This window comes from Mya arenaria, chromosome 6, assembly GCF_026914265.1.
Source record: "Mya arenaria isolate MELC-2E11 chromosome 6, ASM2691426v1".
Lineage (NCBI taxonomy): Eukaryota > Metazoa > Mollusca > Bivalvia > Myida > Myidae > Mya > Mya arenaria.
Window position 1 is genome coordinate 50,636,469 of NC_069127.1, and position 19,714 is coordinate 50,656,182.

General features: G+C 34.7%; 1 protein-coding gene across 1 annotated transcript; it reads right to left on the minus strand.

Annotated features, from left to right (window-relative positions):
• Positions 1 to 711: 711 nt before the first annotated feature.
• Positions 712 to 19,617, minus strand: LOC128237174 (glutamyl-tRNA(Gln) amidotransferase subunit A, mitochondrial-like). Its single transcript, XM_052952467.1, has 11 exons — positions 19,562 to 19,617; positions 14,641 to 14,782; positions 13,366 to 13,555; positions 12,780 to 12,894; positions 12,249 to 12,403; positions 11,843 to 12,018; positions 10,982 to 11,094; positions 4,952 to 5,144; positions 3,548 to 3,665; positions 2,838 to 3,043; positions 712 to 1,709 (listed from the first exon to the last, which is right to left on the minus strand). Exons 1-11 carry the CDS (start codon positions 19,583 to 19,585, stop codon positions 1,540 to 1,542), a joined length of 1,602 nt encoding a protein of 533 aa, XP_052808427.1. The 5' UTR covers positions 19,586 to 19,617; the 3' UTR covers positions 712 to 1,539.
• Between the last annotated feature and the right edge of the window lie 97 nt (positions 19,618 to 19,714).

Genomic DNA, 19,714 nt, shown 5'->3' on the forward strand with positions numbered 1-19,714 from the left:
CAGCCAAGAAAAAATTAATGGACGCCATAACCACTCTGTCACACGGACTTACACAATAGCTGACGGCTATTTCAACCTTGATCGTATACATTGGTATAATCACATGATACTGTCTATCAACCAATCGCGCTACATCCTTTTACTGAGGCGTTTTTTTCTTTCTTTCAAATTCAACAGAATGCAATTTGGACTGTGCAGTGCTCAAAAGTTCAAAATATGCAAGGGGTCATGACTCCCTTAATACATGCACAATCTGCAAGCAAAAATAATCATAATCCAAACAGAAAGTAGGCTTGACACCAAGTGTAATTAAATCTTCATTGCAATAGGTCTGGTAGTTTCAGAAAAGGTCCTCAACCGCTATTCATAGTCGTTTATCAGCTTAACTTTCAAGATTTGCTTTTAAAACAATAAGTGTGTAAAACTAGCTGCTGTTCTTCAATTAGCAATAAAGGCCAAATACCTATACAAGTAACTAGCTCTTACTTCAAAGATTAAGCCAATTTGGTAATATATTTACTAAGTTTCATGCAAATATATTGAAGATGTTTCAACAAGTTATGGCCACACTTATGTTTTTCCGGTGCCAATGCCATCAACAAGACTGTGACAGTGCCTCTAAACTTGGGCAGTGTTTAGGGCACAAAGTCAATGACCAAGCATTGGAATATATATTTTACAAATTTCTCTGAAAAACAATTAAACACAATGGAAAACTTATGTAATTTATTTATCAATTACAATTTCATTCACATGTTAAGTTTAAAACATAACTTATATTTTTATACAAAATGGAGTTTGAGACAGTTTAACAAAACTGTCACTGTTTTTATGAGTCTATTTTTATCCCTTTTCATGTTTATCAAACATATTTCAAATGTCTATAAATGAGCTGTTACAGAAACATGACAAATGTCCCCGATTTTGGCATTGTATAAGTAATAGCTTATTGACCTCTTAAGTGTAACCTTGACCTTTGAGGCAAGAGCATGTATCATACCTTCCCAAGCTGTTGTACATTTCTGACAAGTTCGAAATTTGAAAAAAAAGAGTAATTTACAGCTGAGACATGATTGGACAAAGGTACGGACAGTGCAACTAAAATATACCTTCTTCTTGTGGCATAAAAACCTACATTCAATTTAATCCATTTTGCGTCTAACATATAATTGTTCTCGACTGTGACTTAAAGTCATACAAAGTGATTTAATATTTTAAATTATGATTAAATATAGGATTTAAAAAAAATTGAAACCAGGCTATGAAGCCATCATCAAGTTCAATCTGCTACACCTTCAACCTCCAACGGATCTTTGAACTTTGACCTATGACCTTGAAGAGTTGAAGTCATACATTTATTATTTTTATATCACAAACTGTCTAGAATTTTTAAATCCAGTTTCTTAATGTCATTGTTTGTTTCAATCAGCTTTGGAACACTCTGCAAACGCTTATACTTGAACCTTTCACATATGACCTTGAGCATGGGGTCATACATAAACAATTTTGCCTAAACAATATACATATCATAAAAAGGTATCACAAATTGTCTAGAAAGCTTAAATCAAGTCTTCTAAAGTCACTGTTCATTTCAATCCACTTGGCAACATTCAACATACGATGATCCTTAAACCTTTGACCTATGACCTGTAGACTGATTGGTAGACCACTGGCAGACAGTTTCACTGGTAGGGTCACTGCTGGCAGCCCTGTTGTGCAGAAAAGAAAAAAAAATGAATAATTTAAAATTATGACAAAATGAAATGTTATAACAGAGGAAAATTCATACATCAGACCAGTTTAGGAACAAATTGAAAAAATAAAATCACTGGTACTTTTAAAGGGGCCTGCTTATTATGGCAGACATATAGTTTAAACTTATTTAATTTTACAACAATTGTGAAACAAGCTATTGCAAATTATATTAATCACTCTTGTTGGCATGATGTTGCGCGAGAGTGTAGTCTTTTGTTGTGGGGGAAACCGGAGTACTCGGAGAAAACCCACATGTCCGGCTTGGTGACCACTAACCAAACTCACATGCGCCCAAGCCGGGAATCAAACTGGTGTCGCCTTGGTGAGAAGCGAGTGCATTTACTACTGCGCTAACCAGACAACCAAACCAGACATATAAGTTATTGATGTATGCAAGGTCACACAATCATTGCTACTCTCTTAACTTGAGCATTTGTTTTTTTCCGATCTTTACCAAACTTGCTTACAATGGTTATGGGCATAATATCTCGGCTGAGTGCGATCAACAGCCACATCACGCTATTTACTCCAGAGTTCTGGCCCTTTTAATGTCACAATTCAGGGGTTCTAACAGATGATAATAATCAATCCCAAAAAAAGCTAGTCACCTGAGTATGAGTATAAAAGTTTCATACCCAACACAGGAGTAAACGGGCTTGAAATAAAGGTTCATGTCATTTATATTTATTTTAAGGTATTTCCTATTGTTCTTGATACAAAAATCTACACAACTGTAAAAAAGAAATAAGTTTTAAGCTCTCCATCCTGACTTCAGTATTTATCCTGAGCTTTAGAATCCCAGAAAATTTGATCAAATTCACATGCCAAAATTTGGGTGCTCGCAGCAGGCCACATATTCAATTATCAGGAATCCTGAATAAAATATAACAACAGAAAATAAGAAAGTAAATTCAGTTATATATTAGAGGAATGTCTTTCCAAGCAAATATTAAAACAAAAATAATGACAATTCTTAAGATTTTCTAGTTCGAGTTTTTTTTGCGTTTTTTTTCTCAAACCACCTTGGCAAAAAAAGTAGAGGATCAATACTAAGATATAAACCGGTACAACATTTCCCTTACCTGCCATATTAACAGGCTGTGTGAACACATCTTGTTCAGCTGTCCGTGTGCGATTATCTGCCTTTTGGAACCAGCTGTATTGAGGGGCCACTGTCAACGTGGTAGGGGTGAGGAGAACGTCTACGCCAGAGTTATACACCTTGTTAAAATCTTCTGTGATAAGGCGGCGAACTTGAAGTGCCTTTTTGAAATACTGTTCATAGTTTCTGAAAATTAATAAAAGTTACAATGGGCTGTTGTTAACAGCATCAGTGTTAACTCTATAGGTGAACAATTTTGTTACATGCTCATATATTTAGATAAAACCGGGAAAGCTGAAACTCTTTTCTCAAAGAAATATAGCAGATCACAAGTATATCCATTAAGCCTCCAGATCTGACAGTAAAAAAAGTGAAAGTTTGCAACCATGACGTTAACGTTGTGAACCCATAGTAGTGAATTGAAGATCGAAAATTCCTATGCTGACACTTAATCAATAAATAAATGTTTTACATATTACCCAAAGTAAATATTATTCCATTTTCTAGCATATTCTAAATTTCCGAAGCTTATGAAGATGAGTTTTGTCAAATAAAAGATTAACATTACATAATAACTGAAACCATCTACATACATTAGAAATTCTTAGATCAAAATTTTGACATACATTACAAAAGAATAAATATGAAATATTCCCAGGTAAATAAAACCTTTCAAGTATAACAACTCACTTTCTAAGTAAAAAGAAGTTTCCGGCAAATATCCGACCTCTGACAACATCGTTAAAGCCCTCATGTCGGCTTTGAGAATAAAGTGCCTCAGTGGACTCCATGTTATCGGCTCTGTGACCTTTAAGTAGTATTAAGATATAAAACATTTTGTTATTTTATTCATCACCATATTTAGAAGAACTGTTAAAGAGGCAAGACACCAGATGATACACTTTCAGGAAAAGAAGAAAATTGTCAAAAAAATTATATCGTTGTGTACAACGCATTAAATCTTACTTGCTGATTTATAACATTGCTCAAGACACATGCGTCTTTCACATATTTTTCCATTTCGATATTTACTGGATTGTCTACCATGTGAATCCTACTTAATTTAAAAAAAAGCTTCAGTATATTCACCTGTATTAATAATGTGGCTTTCACATGCTAAATATACACACTATAAACTGGGAAACCATTTTGTGCTATTTTGTAAACAGGTTAACTCAGCTAAGACAGCGACAAAATAATCTTTAAATCATGTCAAATTATGTATTATCACCTTCATACTACCTCTAATTGACAATTCTAGGCTCATCTTGAGGAAATATTCCATCTGGTGTCTAGCCCCTTTAAATTCCATGGAGTTCATGCCAAAATTTATTAAAATATATCATTGAACTTCCAGCATTGATTGACCACTAAATACCTTCTCCAGAGTCAAGCTTATTTCTGTAACAAGCAAACTTTAGTTAAATACATGCAGTATGTGACTTTCATCTGATGAAGTCACCAATAAATACATAGTAACTGGTATGTCACAAGATAAAAGATATAATAGGGTCATATTAATCCTGTGTTTTGATCCCGGAGGCTGTATTCGACTCAAGTGGATTTTTGCAGATTAGGATGTCACAAGGGACAAGCCAAACTACCAATGAAGTTTAATGGTCCTTGGTCACACCATGCTTTAGTTATTGTGCAAACGAGAGTGACTAAGCATAAGTTAATTTAAATTTCTTCACAATTTTTGAATATTAAATCAATAGTTTAAATTTTTAAAGCTGCACTCTCACAGATTGAACATTTTGACAACTATTTTTTGGTGTCTTGAAACAAGCCAATTAATGCAAAAATGCCTGGAAACCAGTGATATAAGACTGCTGACAAAAATATCATATCGCAGATTTTCATATTTAAGTTCAAAATTTGATGTTTTATGCATTTTTCATCAACCCTTAGTTTTGCTTTTAGCCATAAAACATTAATTTCAGAACAGATATATGAAAAGCTGCGATCTTTTATCATCAGTCTCATACCACTGGTTTGCAGATATTTACTCAAAAATTTGCTCATTCCAAGACAAAAAATAAAATAGTTGTCAAAACAGTCAATCTGTGAGAGTGCAGCTTTAAGCATACTCACCAAACTCAATGCCGTCATATCTAGCCATATTTGAGGCCACCTCGCACGCACACAGGACACTATAGCAAGTTATAGAGTACTGTGTATGGGGTAGAGACACTTGGGTAACTTTAGCGCCGTTGTTTTCTAGCATGTCTGCCACTTCTGACCAAACTTGGTGAGTCTCATCACATAGACCCGGGGCATAGTATTCCTGAAACAAGAGCATTACAAATGTACCGGTATACTAAAGCTAGAAATTTTTTAGACAAATGTTTAAGCTAAAAAAGAAAAATTTGCTGCAAATATGCATATTGTGTACAAAGTTTCATATAACTGTCCTTATCAGTTTCAAGTTAAAGATGGATTTATGTTTTGAAAACAATAAAAAAATTATCAACAAGAGTGGTGCGGAGTGATCATCTGTTGTTGTGTTATCCCGTTGAAAAGAGGCATGACTCAACAATTGTTTGAGTCATATATAATCATTGACCTTTTTATGCATGTGTGTAATGTCTCTGACTACATGTTTATCAAGTTCATTTGAATATCTTTTAAGATTGACAAAAGCTTGAATTTTTGCATTAAGCACAAGACTGATGATGACACTGACACCAAGGCAATGGCAATTTAGTAACCTTAACTACGAGCTAAAATAAGTTTTGCACAGCTACAATGATGCTGACAATGTCAACAACAAGAAACACAAAATAGGTTGATGTGGCAAATTTACTTTTTTTAATTTAAATGCATTGACATGTTCCACTCATTGACTTTAATGATCGAAACAAAAGAAAGAAAAGTTAAAAAATATATAAAGCAATATTTTCGCACTTTTTAACTGGGGAATTTGTGGCCACATAGTTATCAATTAAAAAAACAATGTTTATAAAGGCTAATATTTTCTTATCTGGGTCCTTCTGAGCTATTGAGTAATATTTTTTTGACAACACCTGAACAAATAGAATTGAGTATATCCTGTAATGCATGGGTTCTAGTTATGGCAGATTTATGCACCATTTATAAATGGTACGTTAGAAGATAGTTCAGAATGCATAATATATACAAATTAAGTTTTTTTATGAGCTACATTGAAAGTTACGGACGTTACTCAACATGCTTTGACATTGGTTTGACATAAAAATAAAGTGCTAAATTGGAGATGAATGTTAATTTACAACAAGTTGGATGCACAGTGTACATGCCCATAGTGATCATTTCTCAAACATTGTAATGTAAAAAAGAATAAAACATTAAATTGTAAGTGTTACGGACGTTACCCAAATTTTTGGACTTTACATTTGTTTCTACATATCAGATTTGACTTCTAAACTTATATTAGCTTTGTAATCTCTTCATTACAACGTAGACTATAATGTATGTACTTTGTAAATGTTTATTTGAAGGTAGGAAACAATTCTGGACAAAATAATGTTCGGATGTTACTGTTGACAGTTTGACCAAAATTCTGTTTGGACGTTACTATTGACATAGGGCATTGGATTAAAGCACCATATTATATTAAAAACCAACAAATTACATGCCCTATGGGTAAGAGGTACCTAAAATGCATGAGAGAGAGAGAGAGAGAGAGAGAGAGAGAGAGGAGAGAGAGAGAGAGAGAGAGAGAGAGAGAGGAGAGAGAGAGAGAGAGAGGAGAGAAGAGAGAGAGAGAGAGACACCTGACGACGGTACTACTGACCTTTATATGAACCCGGTTGGAAACATGTTATGACAATTATCAAGGTCACATGTTCTCTTGGGTGGACACAAAATAAAAGCTTCATAACTTTATTATTTTTCCCTCACCGTTTAAATATATTCTTTTGGTGGGCGAATAGGTGTGCCACAACGTTATATATATAAAAACACTTCTTGAGTTCGGCATTGGAGAAGTTTGGTAATCTATAGCTCTAGGCTAACAAGTATTTCTCCCTAATAGTCGATTTGCCAGATAGAGATTATTGTGCAACTTTATCTGTGATGACATCATTTTCATTGTTACACATCATTGCTCACCCCGGACAAGTTGCACAGTGATCTCTATCTGGCAAATCGACTATTACCCTCTAGGATGGACCCTGCACACGGACCTGGCCCCAACGTTATAAACGATACTGAAGTATTTCCATAACTTTATTTGTTTAACTGAAATCGCCTAAATTATAATAGAAAAAATACCACAACAAATGATTGGTTCTCCCCTGTGATAAAGTCAAAGTCTAATTTAACTTAAAAATCTGAACACGGTTTGAACTCTTCTGGATGTCAAGAACAGGGTTCTCCCATACATGTGATAAAGTCAAAGTCTAATTTAACTTAAAAATCTGAACACGGTTTGAACTCTTCTGGATGTCAAGAACAGGGTACTCCCCTGTGATAAAGTCAAAGTCTAATTTAACTTAAAAATCTGAACACGGTTTGAACTCTTCTGGATGTCAAGAACAGGGTTCTCCCCTGTGATAAAGTCAAAGTCTAATTTAACTTAAAAATCTGAACATGGTTTGAACTCTTCTGGATGTCAAGAACAGGGTTATCAAGGTGGCGAGTAACTGATGAATGATGCTCCCAGCTGACATCTTCAACTGTTGGCCATTTAAATCCACCTCTGGCAGCTTCCATGTAACGAAACAACACTTCATCCTCCTGGACATCAATAACCTGAAGTCAGATGAAGACATTGGATGAATAATTAGTCAGATTGACACATTCAATCATTACAAATCAGTAATATAGTGTACTTAATGCTCATTTTTATCATCATCATCATTATCTATAGATGTAAAAGTAATAAAAGGCACTAGAGTGCAGGGGCTGTATTCACAAAGCTATTTAGGAAAGACATTGGACGTAAGTGAAAATTTCAAATATGCAGATTTCTAATTCATTTTCAGATATACTTCAATGAAACTTGTCATAAAAAGTTTCATTGAAGTCGTATAGTTAGTAATAGAGAAGTCTGCATTTGAAATTTTGACTTAAGTTTAAGATTTTGTGTGAATACAGCTCCTGCACATGTCTTTTAGTACTGTTACAGCAGTTGTAGCATTCTGGTGTTTGTTGACAACAATATAAAATAGCTGAATGGAAGAAGGCAGTCATTCATCATCAACTTCTGATTTCATCATCATCATCAATTGTAAAGCAACACTCATGATATGAGTGTTGCACCTGCATGCCTTGATTGGACATTATACCAATCATCATCATCATCATCATCATCATCATCATCATCATCATCATCATTATCATCAGCATCAGAAAAGCAACAAATGGTATTCAACTAAGGGTGATGCACCTGTCTGTTAGTATTGTAACAGCATTTGTAGCATTCTGGTTTGTTTGTTGACATCATCATACCATACTATTGCTGAATGAAAAAGGCAGTCACCATGATATCATCATCACCATGGATAGGTAGATCATCATCATCATCATCATCATGGATTGTTAGAGCTAAGTATAACTACATATATCCCTTTATTTACTATAAAAGGTATGTTACATGTACATCATACGACTATGTCTGGATTTAGGTGTTTTATACAATAAATTCATCTTATACAATAAATTCATCTTATGATTGGAAAAGAGTTTTGGTGGGTTAAAACAAAATTTACTTCAGAATGGAGTTGATAGGCAGGAAAAACACTGGACATTGTAGGTCATATAGGGCCGATGAGTATGATTATCATGAAAATCAACATGAATAACATCCTGTCCAATGAAGCGGTGTTCGGAAACTAATAGAGCCCGCCCTCCGGCCGGATCGAACACAGGACCTACCGCTTCCTATCAATGTTTGTGAATCCAAGAATAAATGGAAAGTTCTGTAACATAACAATGTTTCAAACACAAACATATAATGTGAACAATAACTATTAACAAGAACAAAATAAAGAATTCGTTCAAAGCAAGAGACAACTTTGTTTTAAGTGTATACCTCTGCTACAAACAGTTTTCTGTTTTTACTGCATGGCAAGGCAACTTCCACGAATCCACCCAAGTTGAAATTCAACCTGTATATATATATAATTATTTATAATATGGACAGACTGAGACAATTGAATGAGACAATATGAGACAGCGTTTTTCGACGTCATGTCAACACGGATCAGTCGTCAATAAGCTTACGACACTAATATCATGTCAAATTTAACGTCCGTACACAAATGTTGTTATTTATATGAATTCTGTTTTATTCAACTTAAATGTTTCATGTGCAATCATATTTCTTAAATAAACATACGTATTATTCATTCATACAAGTTTTAGCACAAGATTGTTTATAGATATAATCAAAATCTATTTGGACGTTATGTAGAACACATTGACATACAGTTTAGGTGTAGAAGTAACGTCCATACATGAAAACAGTTTTATTCCTCTATAATATTACTTCGGATCTGGTTTGTCTCATTTACTTGATCATCAAATCAAATGTAACACATCTTGCAAGTAATGAAACAATATTCTATCAGATACATTCGGAATGTAGATCTGTATGTACAGATGTTATGGGTTGACGTAACAAAAAAACAAAAAGTCATTGTCCAAAATAACGTCTGTGATATTCAAGTGTTTCATGTACTTCAACGACATTCTCTCAATACACTGTCTGTACAGATACATTATGTGAAACATGAAGTGTTTTTTACCAATAAGATGGTGATTGTAAACTATAATACCATGCAAGAATGATAATATAGTATGTGGACGTTACGTTGGCAGTGTAGACTCAATGCATAGCGTTGTCCACGTGTAACGGGAAAACCAAAATAATGGTCCAAACGTAACGAGCATGCTCAATACAGACGATAACTATCGGGAGGCCCCCAGTATGCCGAGTGAAAACATCGAAAATCCAACACATTGTCATTTGTCATGTATAAGGAGGTTAATAAATCACCCCAATACATGAATACAGTAGAAACACAATATGACAATCATTTTCGGTTTGTACTACGCCCGTTATGCGCTTAAGAACATGATGGACCGACACCAACTTACCTCCTTTGCATCCATGCTAATTTTCGTTGTGTACACCGGGGCCCACAATTGATGACGTAGTACACAACACTGCGTTTCCGAAGTATAACATGTTTATAAAATTGCGTAGTTTTGTATTTAATGATAAATAACCGGACGTTATAGGTTGGACCGACACTTTAAACTTTGTGAATAAAAGTTTATAGTGGCGTTTCTGATCATCAGATTCAGGTGCAACGCATAAATATCGCGAAACCAGTGTTTCTTCTTGTAAAATACCGCTCACATCACACAACATTATATGCATGGACGTATCGAGATTCCAATGTTTTCATGCAAAAAAATGGACCGACATAGTAACGTCCTAATGCACTTGTTTATCGGGACAGAAATACAAGAAAACAAACTGATTTAATCAAACTATTTGCGTATTTATATACATACTTTATTGTTGTATTGTTTGTTTCTAATTGCTGTAATTATGAAGCAATATTTACTTTTTTTTTACAGTTTGCATGATAGCACTCGAAAATGTCACAAATAACGTCCCCAAAATCGTCGTTTTTTAACAAATATTTAAAGTTTAAAAATTATTCCTAATAAACAGGACATTTTAGTTATCGTTTACTATATCCTTGATATAAGTTTTGAAAACACAAATGTTATTTATTTTATATTCCAAGTATAATTGCAATTTTACAAGCATTTAAAAAAAAATAAATAAATATTACTCAATAGCTCAGAAGGACCCATCTGTTTATCTGTAGACAAATCGTATGCTTTTTTGTTGAAGTAATTTAAAATGATAACGCATTGTAATTAAAATTCATTGTTTTTGCATCGCCCTATATATTGTTCACCTGTAAGCAATGGGAAACACTAAAAGCTTTAATGTAATATATTAAGCAGCTTGATATTTCTAATTGTCTGAGGCATTGGAAAATGCTTACTTTTATGAGGTTTTGTGGGAAAAAATATGGTGAAATTTATCGAACCAGTGGAAATATTCATGCTTGATTTTAATTAACTTTTTTCTTAACTTTGTGAGTTTAGAAAGATTACCTTAGGTATACCTATATGGAGACCTTGTAATGATGGTTCATCTTCAAGACTAACAGGATTGAAGGTGTCTGTGACAGTTGTTGAGTCTTGAACATCATGGCCTGCTATTGTATCTGAAACAGTCGTTAAATATATGTCTGAATTAGGGTGACAATATGCATGCAATCATAAAACAACCAGATTTAAATGAATTGTTTAAAATTAGAAGACATTTTTGAATTTCAAATTATTTCTTTTTAAAAAGAAATATTGCTATAAATAAGTATTCAAAAGCAAATCTGTTGTTGAATATTTATAATTATATAGTTGGGATTTTTGGTCAAAGGAAAAATCTTTTAAACATAGTTTTGATGTTGTACACGACCTCACAAAATATAAGTATGAGGATAAATCAATAAAATATTTTTATAATGACTTATGAGGTGAGCATGTAACTCTTCTGAAAAATGATCACTAAAAATTAAATAACTATTAGAGTGCATATTTCTAATGTTCTAAAGTAAATATAGGAGTCTTAAATGTGGGTGCAGCCCAAACGCAGCCTGTTATTTTCTGTAGAAAATTAAAATTTTATACCAACATGTTTATTACCCGGTAGATGCTATAATTCAGCACCCAATGAAAATCAAGTTTGGTCACAGCACACTTCCAGGTTAGTGATGTCAGACCATTAAGCAAACTATTCAAAAACAAATTATGTAATCATCGAAAACTCGATCAGAAGTGCTCCTTACTATTAACAGCTTTTAGCATTGCATTCAAGATTTCAATGTATATGTATGCAATGTTTAATATGTATACTTACCATGTATAACATCAAATTCACTAAGAACTAGATAGGAAAAAAAGGTCACTCCATACTTAATAACAAAGCCGCATCATCCACAGTTTTTGCAAATATCCCGGGAACGTCTAAAGAATTCACTAGAGGTATGAGTCCGTATCTAGACACAAGCCCATATGATGGTTTGAGCCCAACCACACCACAGTAAGATGCTGGATTTCGCACTGAACCACCAGTGTCCGAGCCCAGGGCCCTGTAGTAGGGTAAAAGAGATACATGAACTCTGAACTCATTTGCCATTTAGGTAGCCTTTTATGTACTGCAGAAGAATACAAAATCTGACATTAATATTCAAATTTGACATTCAGTCAAATGAGCTCCATGCCAGTATTCTGGTGATAGGGGGCTCTGCCAACACGGGACTCTTTTCCTTCAAATATTACTTTAGAACAAGTTATGTGTCTCTAGTTTAAATTTGATTACCCAAAGCATGTTCCTGTTGCCACGGCAACTGCACTGCCACCTGAACTTCCTCCCGCAATGAACCAATCATCTTCTCCCATATCCTTCACTTCCTGTACTGACTGGTTCCCAGTTGAGGTGTGAATATTTCTGGTTCCATGCATGGTCTTTTCATTCTGAATTTTTGAAAATATCAGGTTATGGTTCATATTACAAAGTGAGCATGATGCCGTTCATATAATTGACACATCTTTCAAACTGGATGAATTATAGCATTTGTTTACCTTTTTCTAAGTTTTATTTCAGAAACATTTCCTTAGAGTCGAGTAATTAATTTTTCTATCTGTCAGAAATTTGATTTTATTCCAGGTTCATTCATCAACTTGCACAACGAAGATGAAATTTGTTGATCTGCATGTATATACCATCAAAGTATGTTCGTAGTAAATTCAATAATGATTTGTTAACATGGGAAACTACTATGAACAGAAGCAGGATTTTGGATACTTTTGATTTTTGATACTCTTTTAACTTAATCCTTAAATTCCATACTTTGTTTGCAGTGACCTCTTGTCTCATCTCTGGTGTAGAATCAGCTTGTTTTTGTCGGAATCTATAGCGCCAAGGATTTCTCACTGGACCATGTATACTGTCTATGCTTCCACATCTGAAAGACAGAAGGAATTCGTTGCAATACTGTTATACAGATGAAATATTTTTACTTAGATCCCTCACTAGATAATTCTCATAATGCCCTCACTTATAAAGCCAGAGTTATGGGCCATTTTATACATATATGTGTATTGTCTCTAGCAACAAGTTTCTTTTCAAATTTCTTTTGACAGAGTACATTTAGTGTTTTTTAAGGCAACAACACCACGGCTAAATCTAGCTTTTCTGATTGGACTATAAGATCAACTATACAATGGAAACACTTAGATTATGTTCCTTAGATGTTTTAAAAGCAAAATTTGCTGTGTGAAATTTAAATGACTTAAATCTTACAATATATGGCTAATTTTGGTTGATACAGTTTCTTATCATTTTAAGTCAAAACCTGATCTGGTCTAAAATAACATTCAACTTTTAAACTTCAAAATTATCCTTTTCCAGGTGTTTCAGCATATAAAATCCTTACCCCATTGCATATTCATCCATATTTGTCTTCCCCATCATAACCGCACCATTGTCGAATAGTCTCTGCACAACTGTGGCTGTATACGGGGGGAAATAATTCTCCAACATGTGGGAGCTGCATGTTGTCCTAATATTCTTGGTACAGAAGTTGTCCTTGATAGCTACTGGTACACCTTTCAAAGGTTTGTTTTCTAAAACAAATCAATATCATAGATGTTTATCAGGATTTTTATTTTCATTTGATTCAGGTTACGCGACCCTACCTACGAAAAAGGCATCGACCCTACCATTTTTTTTTAGTCAGTTGGTATTTTTTTTTTAAATAAGTGTGTGTTTAATATGTAGTTTAAAATCTTCAAAGCTTTATACAGAAGATCACTTTAACATCATTCTCCAATGATGACAATAGCGTTCTTACATAAAAACTAATGAAAGCATAAAAAAACTAGAAATGTGTCCATAGGACACGGATGCCCCCACTTCGGTTTTTTGTCACAGAAAATAAGCCATAATGATTTTTGAAGTATTTTTGGCAAAAAAGGGCCGTAACTCCTAAATGACTAAAGCGATTTCCATGACTATCGAACTTGATCAAGATATTATGGTCACAAACATGTGTTTAAAGTTTGGTGAGGATTGGACAAACAGTTTTCAAGAATTAGATCGGAAACAATCTTCGGGACGTATTTTTCAAGTCTTTTTTTGCAAATAAAGGGCCGTAACTCCTAAATGACAAAAGCGATTTCCATGGCTAAGGAACTTGATCAAGATATTATGGTCACAAACATGTGTTTAAAGTTTGGTGAGGATTGGACAAACGGTTTTCAAGAATTAGATCGGAAACAATCTTCGGGACGTACGTACGTACAGACAGACAGACGTACGTACGGACAAGGGCAACCCTATATGCCGCCACTTTGTGGGGGCATAAAAAGCCTTACCTACCCTACCTTTTTTTGAAAGGATATAATCCTAACCAAACCAGTTTTTCTGCATGTGTTCGTTTTTTATGACAAGTTTTGGGTCAAAGTTCAGTGCGATTTCCTATGCAAAGAATTCTTTGCTCAAAATGCTTTTATTTTCCTTATTATTTCATAAAGAAACCATCTTTTGTATGGAAGGGTTGATGATTTCTTAAAGAAACAATCATTATCACATTCTAGACTGATGTCAATATTTTTCAATAAAATGTTATTCCCCTTTCAAAGGGCCTGACTCCATTTCCGCAAATGAAGACAGACAGCCTTGCACGATGTATATGAATGTCAAATCTTACCAGATTTAACCAGCTGCTGCCTGGCTACATCATGAGTGTTGGTGACATATGCATTCAGTTCCTTCACTGCAGATGATCTTTCAATGCACTTCTCGCACAAGTCCTTTGCTGATATCTTTCCAGCCTTTATTTGCTGAACTGCCTGTAGAAAGATAATAAACTGAAGAAAAAGCACACCAGACCTTGATATACATGAGCTTACTACAATGTATCTCTGGTTATGTGTATAAAATAAACTATTACACCACTTTCAGGTGACATCAGTTTTGAGACATGAAAAAAGTTGGTGCTGAGTCAAAAAGGATGTCATAGTCAAAAAGGATGTCATAAATGTCAAAATAACTTCCATCTGTTAGTATATCAGAATGCAGTACTTCTTGGGACAAATATGAACTTGCATTCTGGCTGTATGTCACTGTACTAACACAAATCATATGAGTATATCTGAGTTATCTGGGCCAGTTAGCTTAGTTGAAGCACCTGATTTGCAAGCAGGAGACGTCAGGTTCAATCCCCAGATTAGTCCATATAAACAGCCACTTTAGAGTCTTTGACGATTTTTTATTTGGCAACTCCACGCGTCCATACCCCACTTGTTGTTTTCCTAGCCAAGAATGACAGATCCCAGAGCTAAGTATATTGAGCAGAAAGATAAGGGGCACCTGCAAGATGGTTTTAAAATGGCGATGCTTTATTGACAGAAGTCTGTCTAAATAAAACTACAGTGGAAACTCACTTAACTGGATCTCCACAAAACCGGAATCCTCGGGATACCGGACTTTTTTCAGAGTCCCGTTTTTCCCCTTCTATTTTCAATGCAAAAAAATCCCTACAAAACCGGAACCCCGGAATACCGGATACCGGACAAAAAATCGAGAAAATTTGTTAGTTTTCAACGTTATTTTACCTCACAAAACTGGACATTTATTTGTTCAAACATGCCAAAATAATTTTGTGTGTTAGGAATTCGCGAATCGCGTGTCACTTTGTTTTGACAGCCGGTGCGTCGTTAACAGGGATGATAACAGAGCCAAGTTGCCAATCCTGAAAATGTCTGCGTGGGGTTCAGGGGGCCGCTTAAGGCCTCCGATGGGTCCAGGGCAAAGCCCTGGTGGGGGGACAAGGGGGGCAAAGCCCCCGGAAGCTTTCCGTATTTTAGGGATTCTAATACCCTTTTTTGCCTTAGAATAGTGTTCAAGGAGTACTCCTTTCGGTTTATGTTCAACACGAGACATCCAAAATCACAAGTTAAATTTACTTTTTTTTACCTGAAGTCACAGGCATTAGACATGTCCCTGACATTTTGGTTCAGTTGTCCACTTCCCATAAAACTCAACTGGCTATGATCAAATGCCTGCGTATGAACAGTCTACACTGTGGGATGTTTGATTTATAATAATGAACAACATATCGTTAATCATGCTTGCAAATGTTTATTGTAAAAGTGTTAATTATTCAATTTTTATGTATCATATAAAGAGTATTTGTTCCATTTTCTGCAAATTTGATGAGAATATAACGTTATTAATTATTATATATATTATTCCAAGTAATATCCAAACGGGACTTAAATGCTTTGGCAGTGTAGCCGTTGTGGACTTGGTGGACTTTGACGTATTCTGGTCCCTAAGCCAGATTCTTTCCCCTCATGGTGTTACACGAGTCCAGAAGCACACAAACTAGATTGTCCCACGGCAGTTTAAGTCTCTCAAACTGGCTTTCAAATTCTATGAAAATTGATTCAGAATCAGCCCTTGTGATTTTTAAGGAGGCCAAATGTCTCAACACTATTTCTTTCTCTATAGCAGAAAAATAGCTGCAACAGTTTTCTCATTGTGTTTGTTGACTTGTCTTAGTTGAAACAAAACCGAGATCCATTAACTCCTCCACATGTTCATCATTGAAATGGCTAGCCACTCCGTAAGTCATCTTGTAGGATGCTGTACACCTTTGAAGTTTTAATTCGCTGAGAGCTTTTGTATCTTTGGCAAGTGTCTTAAGTAAGACACACTACTGTGGTGACAGGGAGCATGTTCAGTTATAAATCCAAGTATCATGGCCTCTGGATTGAATTGTCAGTCATTGACAGGAACAAATGGATGCACTGGCTGAGGTGTCTGTTCATCCCTGACTTTTGTAACCATCAACATACCTGGAAATTACAACTATAGAATTTAAATCTCACTCAAACTGGGTCCTCAAGAAGTTTTGTTGAACTGTCTCAAATAGAAAATAAAATGACTGCCTCTACGTAGTATGTATTACTACTACAAAATATTTATTCTTTTTTTTTTAAATTTGAACCAAACCAATTTTCATTTGAACCTCCCATTATGGTCAACAGCCACTTCTTATTGAGAACAATGCTTCAAACATTATGAGAATAATAAAGAAATGGTTTACAGCGTAAACTTCAATCGGCCAAATAAAATTTGTAAAATTAAAACGATTATTATGACACAATCCGAATCGGGATGTCCGAAATAATGCTAAATGCGCAAAATTCATTCGTTCATTATTAGTTTGATCACTTTCCATTAATTTAAAAAAAAACGTTTCAGGAATTTCTCTTAAAAATAAATGGCAAATATACCCTTTAAATCGACGAATCGATGTTTTTAGAAGTTGGTGGTGGTCGATTTTTTCAAATTTTCCAATACCCGTTTATTTGTCTTCGTCGTCTGTCATATCCGGATACGACCATCCGGATACTTTCTTCTAGTCCCATCGGTAATTTCCGTAATCACCGGATGCTACCTTAACCAATCAAATAGCTCGATTGCCAAGACGTAAATAGGTTCGTTAATTTCCGGCTTTACACTTCCGGAAAACTCACTTTTCGTACCCATAATTGTTCGAACTGAGCTCGATTCGCTCCCTGTACCCCTCCCCACTAGAAAAAACTCAACGGATTTACATTAATTTCAAAATCGATCCGTGAGGCCTTAAATCCGGACTTCGGATTAATCCGGAATTTTATCATCCCTGCGTTAAATATTACACCTGTGATGTTGTGTTAACTCTAAATGATGATTGCGCTGTAGATTGACTGTCGCGCGATAATCAAACTTGTGAAAAGAAAATTGATTGAAACATTAATTTGTTTGTTACAGAGAATAAAGAACTAGAAACGGATATTTAGTGATCATTTTGGAGGGTTGTTTTATCTAAACACTTCTATGATTGAATCAAATTAGAGCGGTGCGTTAATTAAATCACAAACATACTAAACAAGCATTAAATTACGCGAGTTGTTTTATTTCAAGACTTGGAAAAAAGATGATTGTAAAAATGCAGAAATGTTTAATTATGCTTATCACTTCTGCAAGTGCTTTAATCATGTCTCAACCTCCGTTTAAACGTCGGAGAATTGAACTGTCCCTAGAGGACAAAAGACTATAAAGGTTAACTCAGTTAATATTTTGAGTAAACTTACCCCGTACATCAAATCCCCACTAAACCGGAATCCTCACTAAACCGAAATTTTTGCCCAGTCCGGACCTTGTCCGGTTTAGTGAGTTTCCACTGTAATTATTTGTGTTTCATTAAACACTTATGTGTAATAAGTAAAAGGTATTAGCTAAATTAATTAAAGAGTTAGTTTCAAGTTTTTATTTAACAGTAAAGTGTTTAGTATTGTGGAGTAACAGTCGAAGAATATATTTTACATTGATATGGAATAGTCGGCTTGTGGCGTTTAAGGAACAAAATGAATATCCAAATGTAAAAAAGTTTCCTAAACGCGCATTATTGTGGCTAGTTCTGGCTTCCATAACTTTAATGTTGATATTTATTTTTTTTGATGTTTACAACACATTAAAGTTATGGCGTAACCCCCATAAAAGTCAACCAGAATCAACTGAGTATGATGATGCAATCAAATGACTCTGCAATCACATGACCATGATGACGTCGCTGGATTCTATTTATAGCATCGGATTCACATTGTTCATTTAGTTGAATCCAATTGCAGTAAGGTTGAAAATACCTTTTGATAAGTAAATACAAAAAATTTATTCCAAGTTTGTTATTAGTTATTTACTTATTATTCCTAATAGAAAAAATAACAGCAATATAAACACTACATGTGTGAGGTCAAATGCAGGTCACATGGGTATTTTCTGAAAATCTTGTTATCACGTGATTAAATTTGAACACAACTATGACCTAGTTAAGGAATGCTTATAATCGTATTTATTAAAATGATAAATTAACTATCTATAAAGTGTTTTTTGGTTAAAAAAATGTGTTTGTGAACTACATTTTACTTCATTTACCTCAGGATATAGTTATTTTGTCTGTACAATGCATACAAGTGAAATAACAGCGTGACATAGAAATGTCACAAATTCTGGTAGGGTTACCAAAAAGGTAATATATAACGTGTTCGCTGAAGTTCTTTAGCTATATTGAGGCTGTCCCCAGATTGGCAGCATACTTTTCAAAGCCGGTGACATTTAGTGCCCAGCATTGGACAACACCATTTGGCAGCATAATTTTATTAATTATTTTAGGCATTTCTGTGCACTGAAATTGCATGGGAAAATATTACACACCTGAGGTTACAACAGTGTCAGACTGGCACAGGCAAAAAATTATGCGAGTTATCTAGGCTGTATAGCTCATGCAGTTGATAATCAGATATAGTGTTTGACTTCCAAGAAGGGGTATTTGAGTATGATAGCGGATCAAAGTCATACTATTCTGTGCGTGTGGCATATACATCAGGAAACTAGGAAAGCCTGAGTGATATCTCAGATCATGGTCGCGAAAATATATTCCTTAGTGAGATCGTGAATACTACTATCAGTGATTTGACTTAACAAGTCGACTGTTGTGTTGATAAAAAATTTGGAAATGGTCTTATTTATATTATTGTCTTGTTTTTATCTTCTTCTTTTTTTTAAATCAACAACATTACCTCTCGCAATGTCAAGGACAACATTTCCGTGGCATTTATTTCATGTTCACCGTTTTCCAACGGGTACAGGGTGATACAGGAATCCAGTGGATTTCACGCGAAATCCACTCAAAACGTGAAATCAACTTAGAACTCATTTACTTTAATTAATAA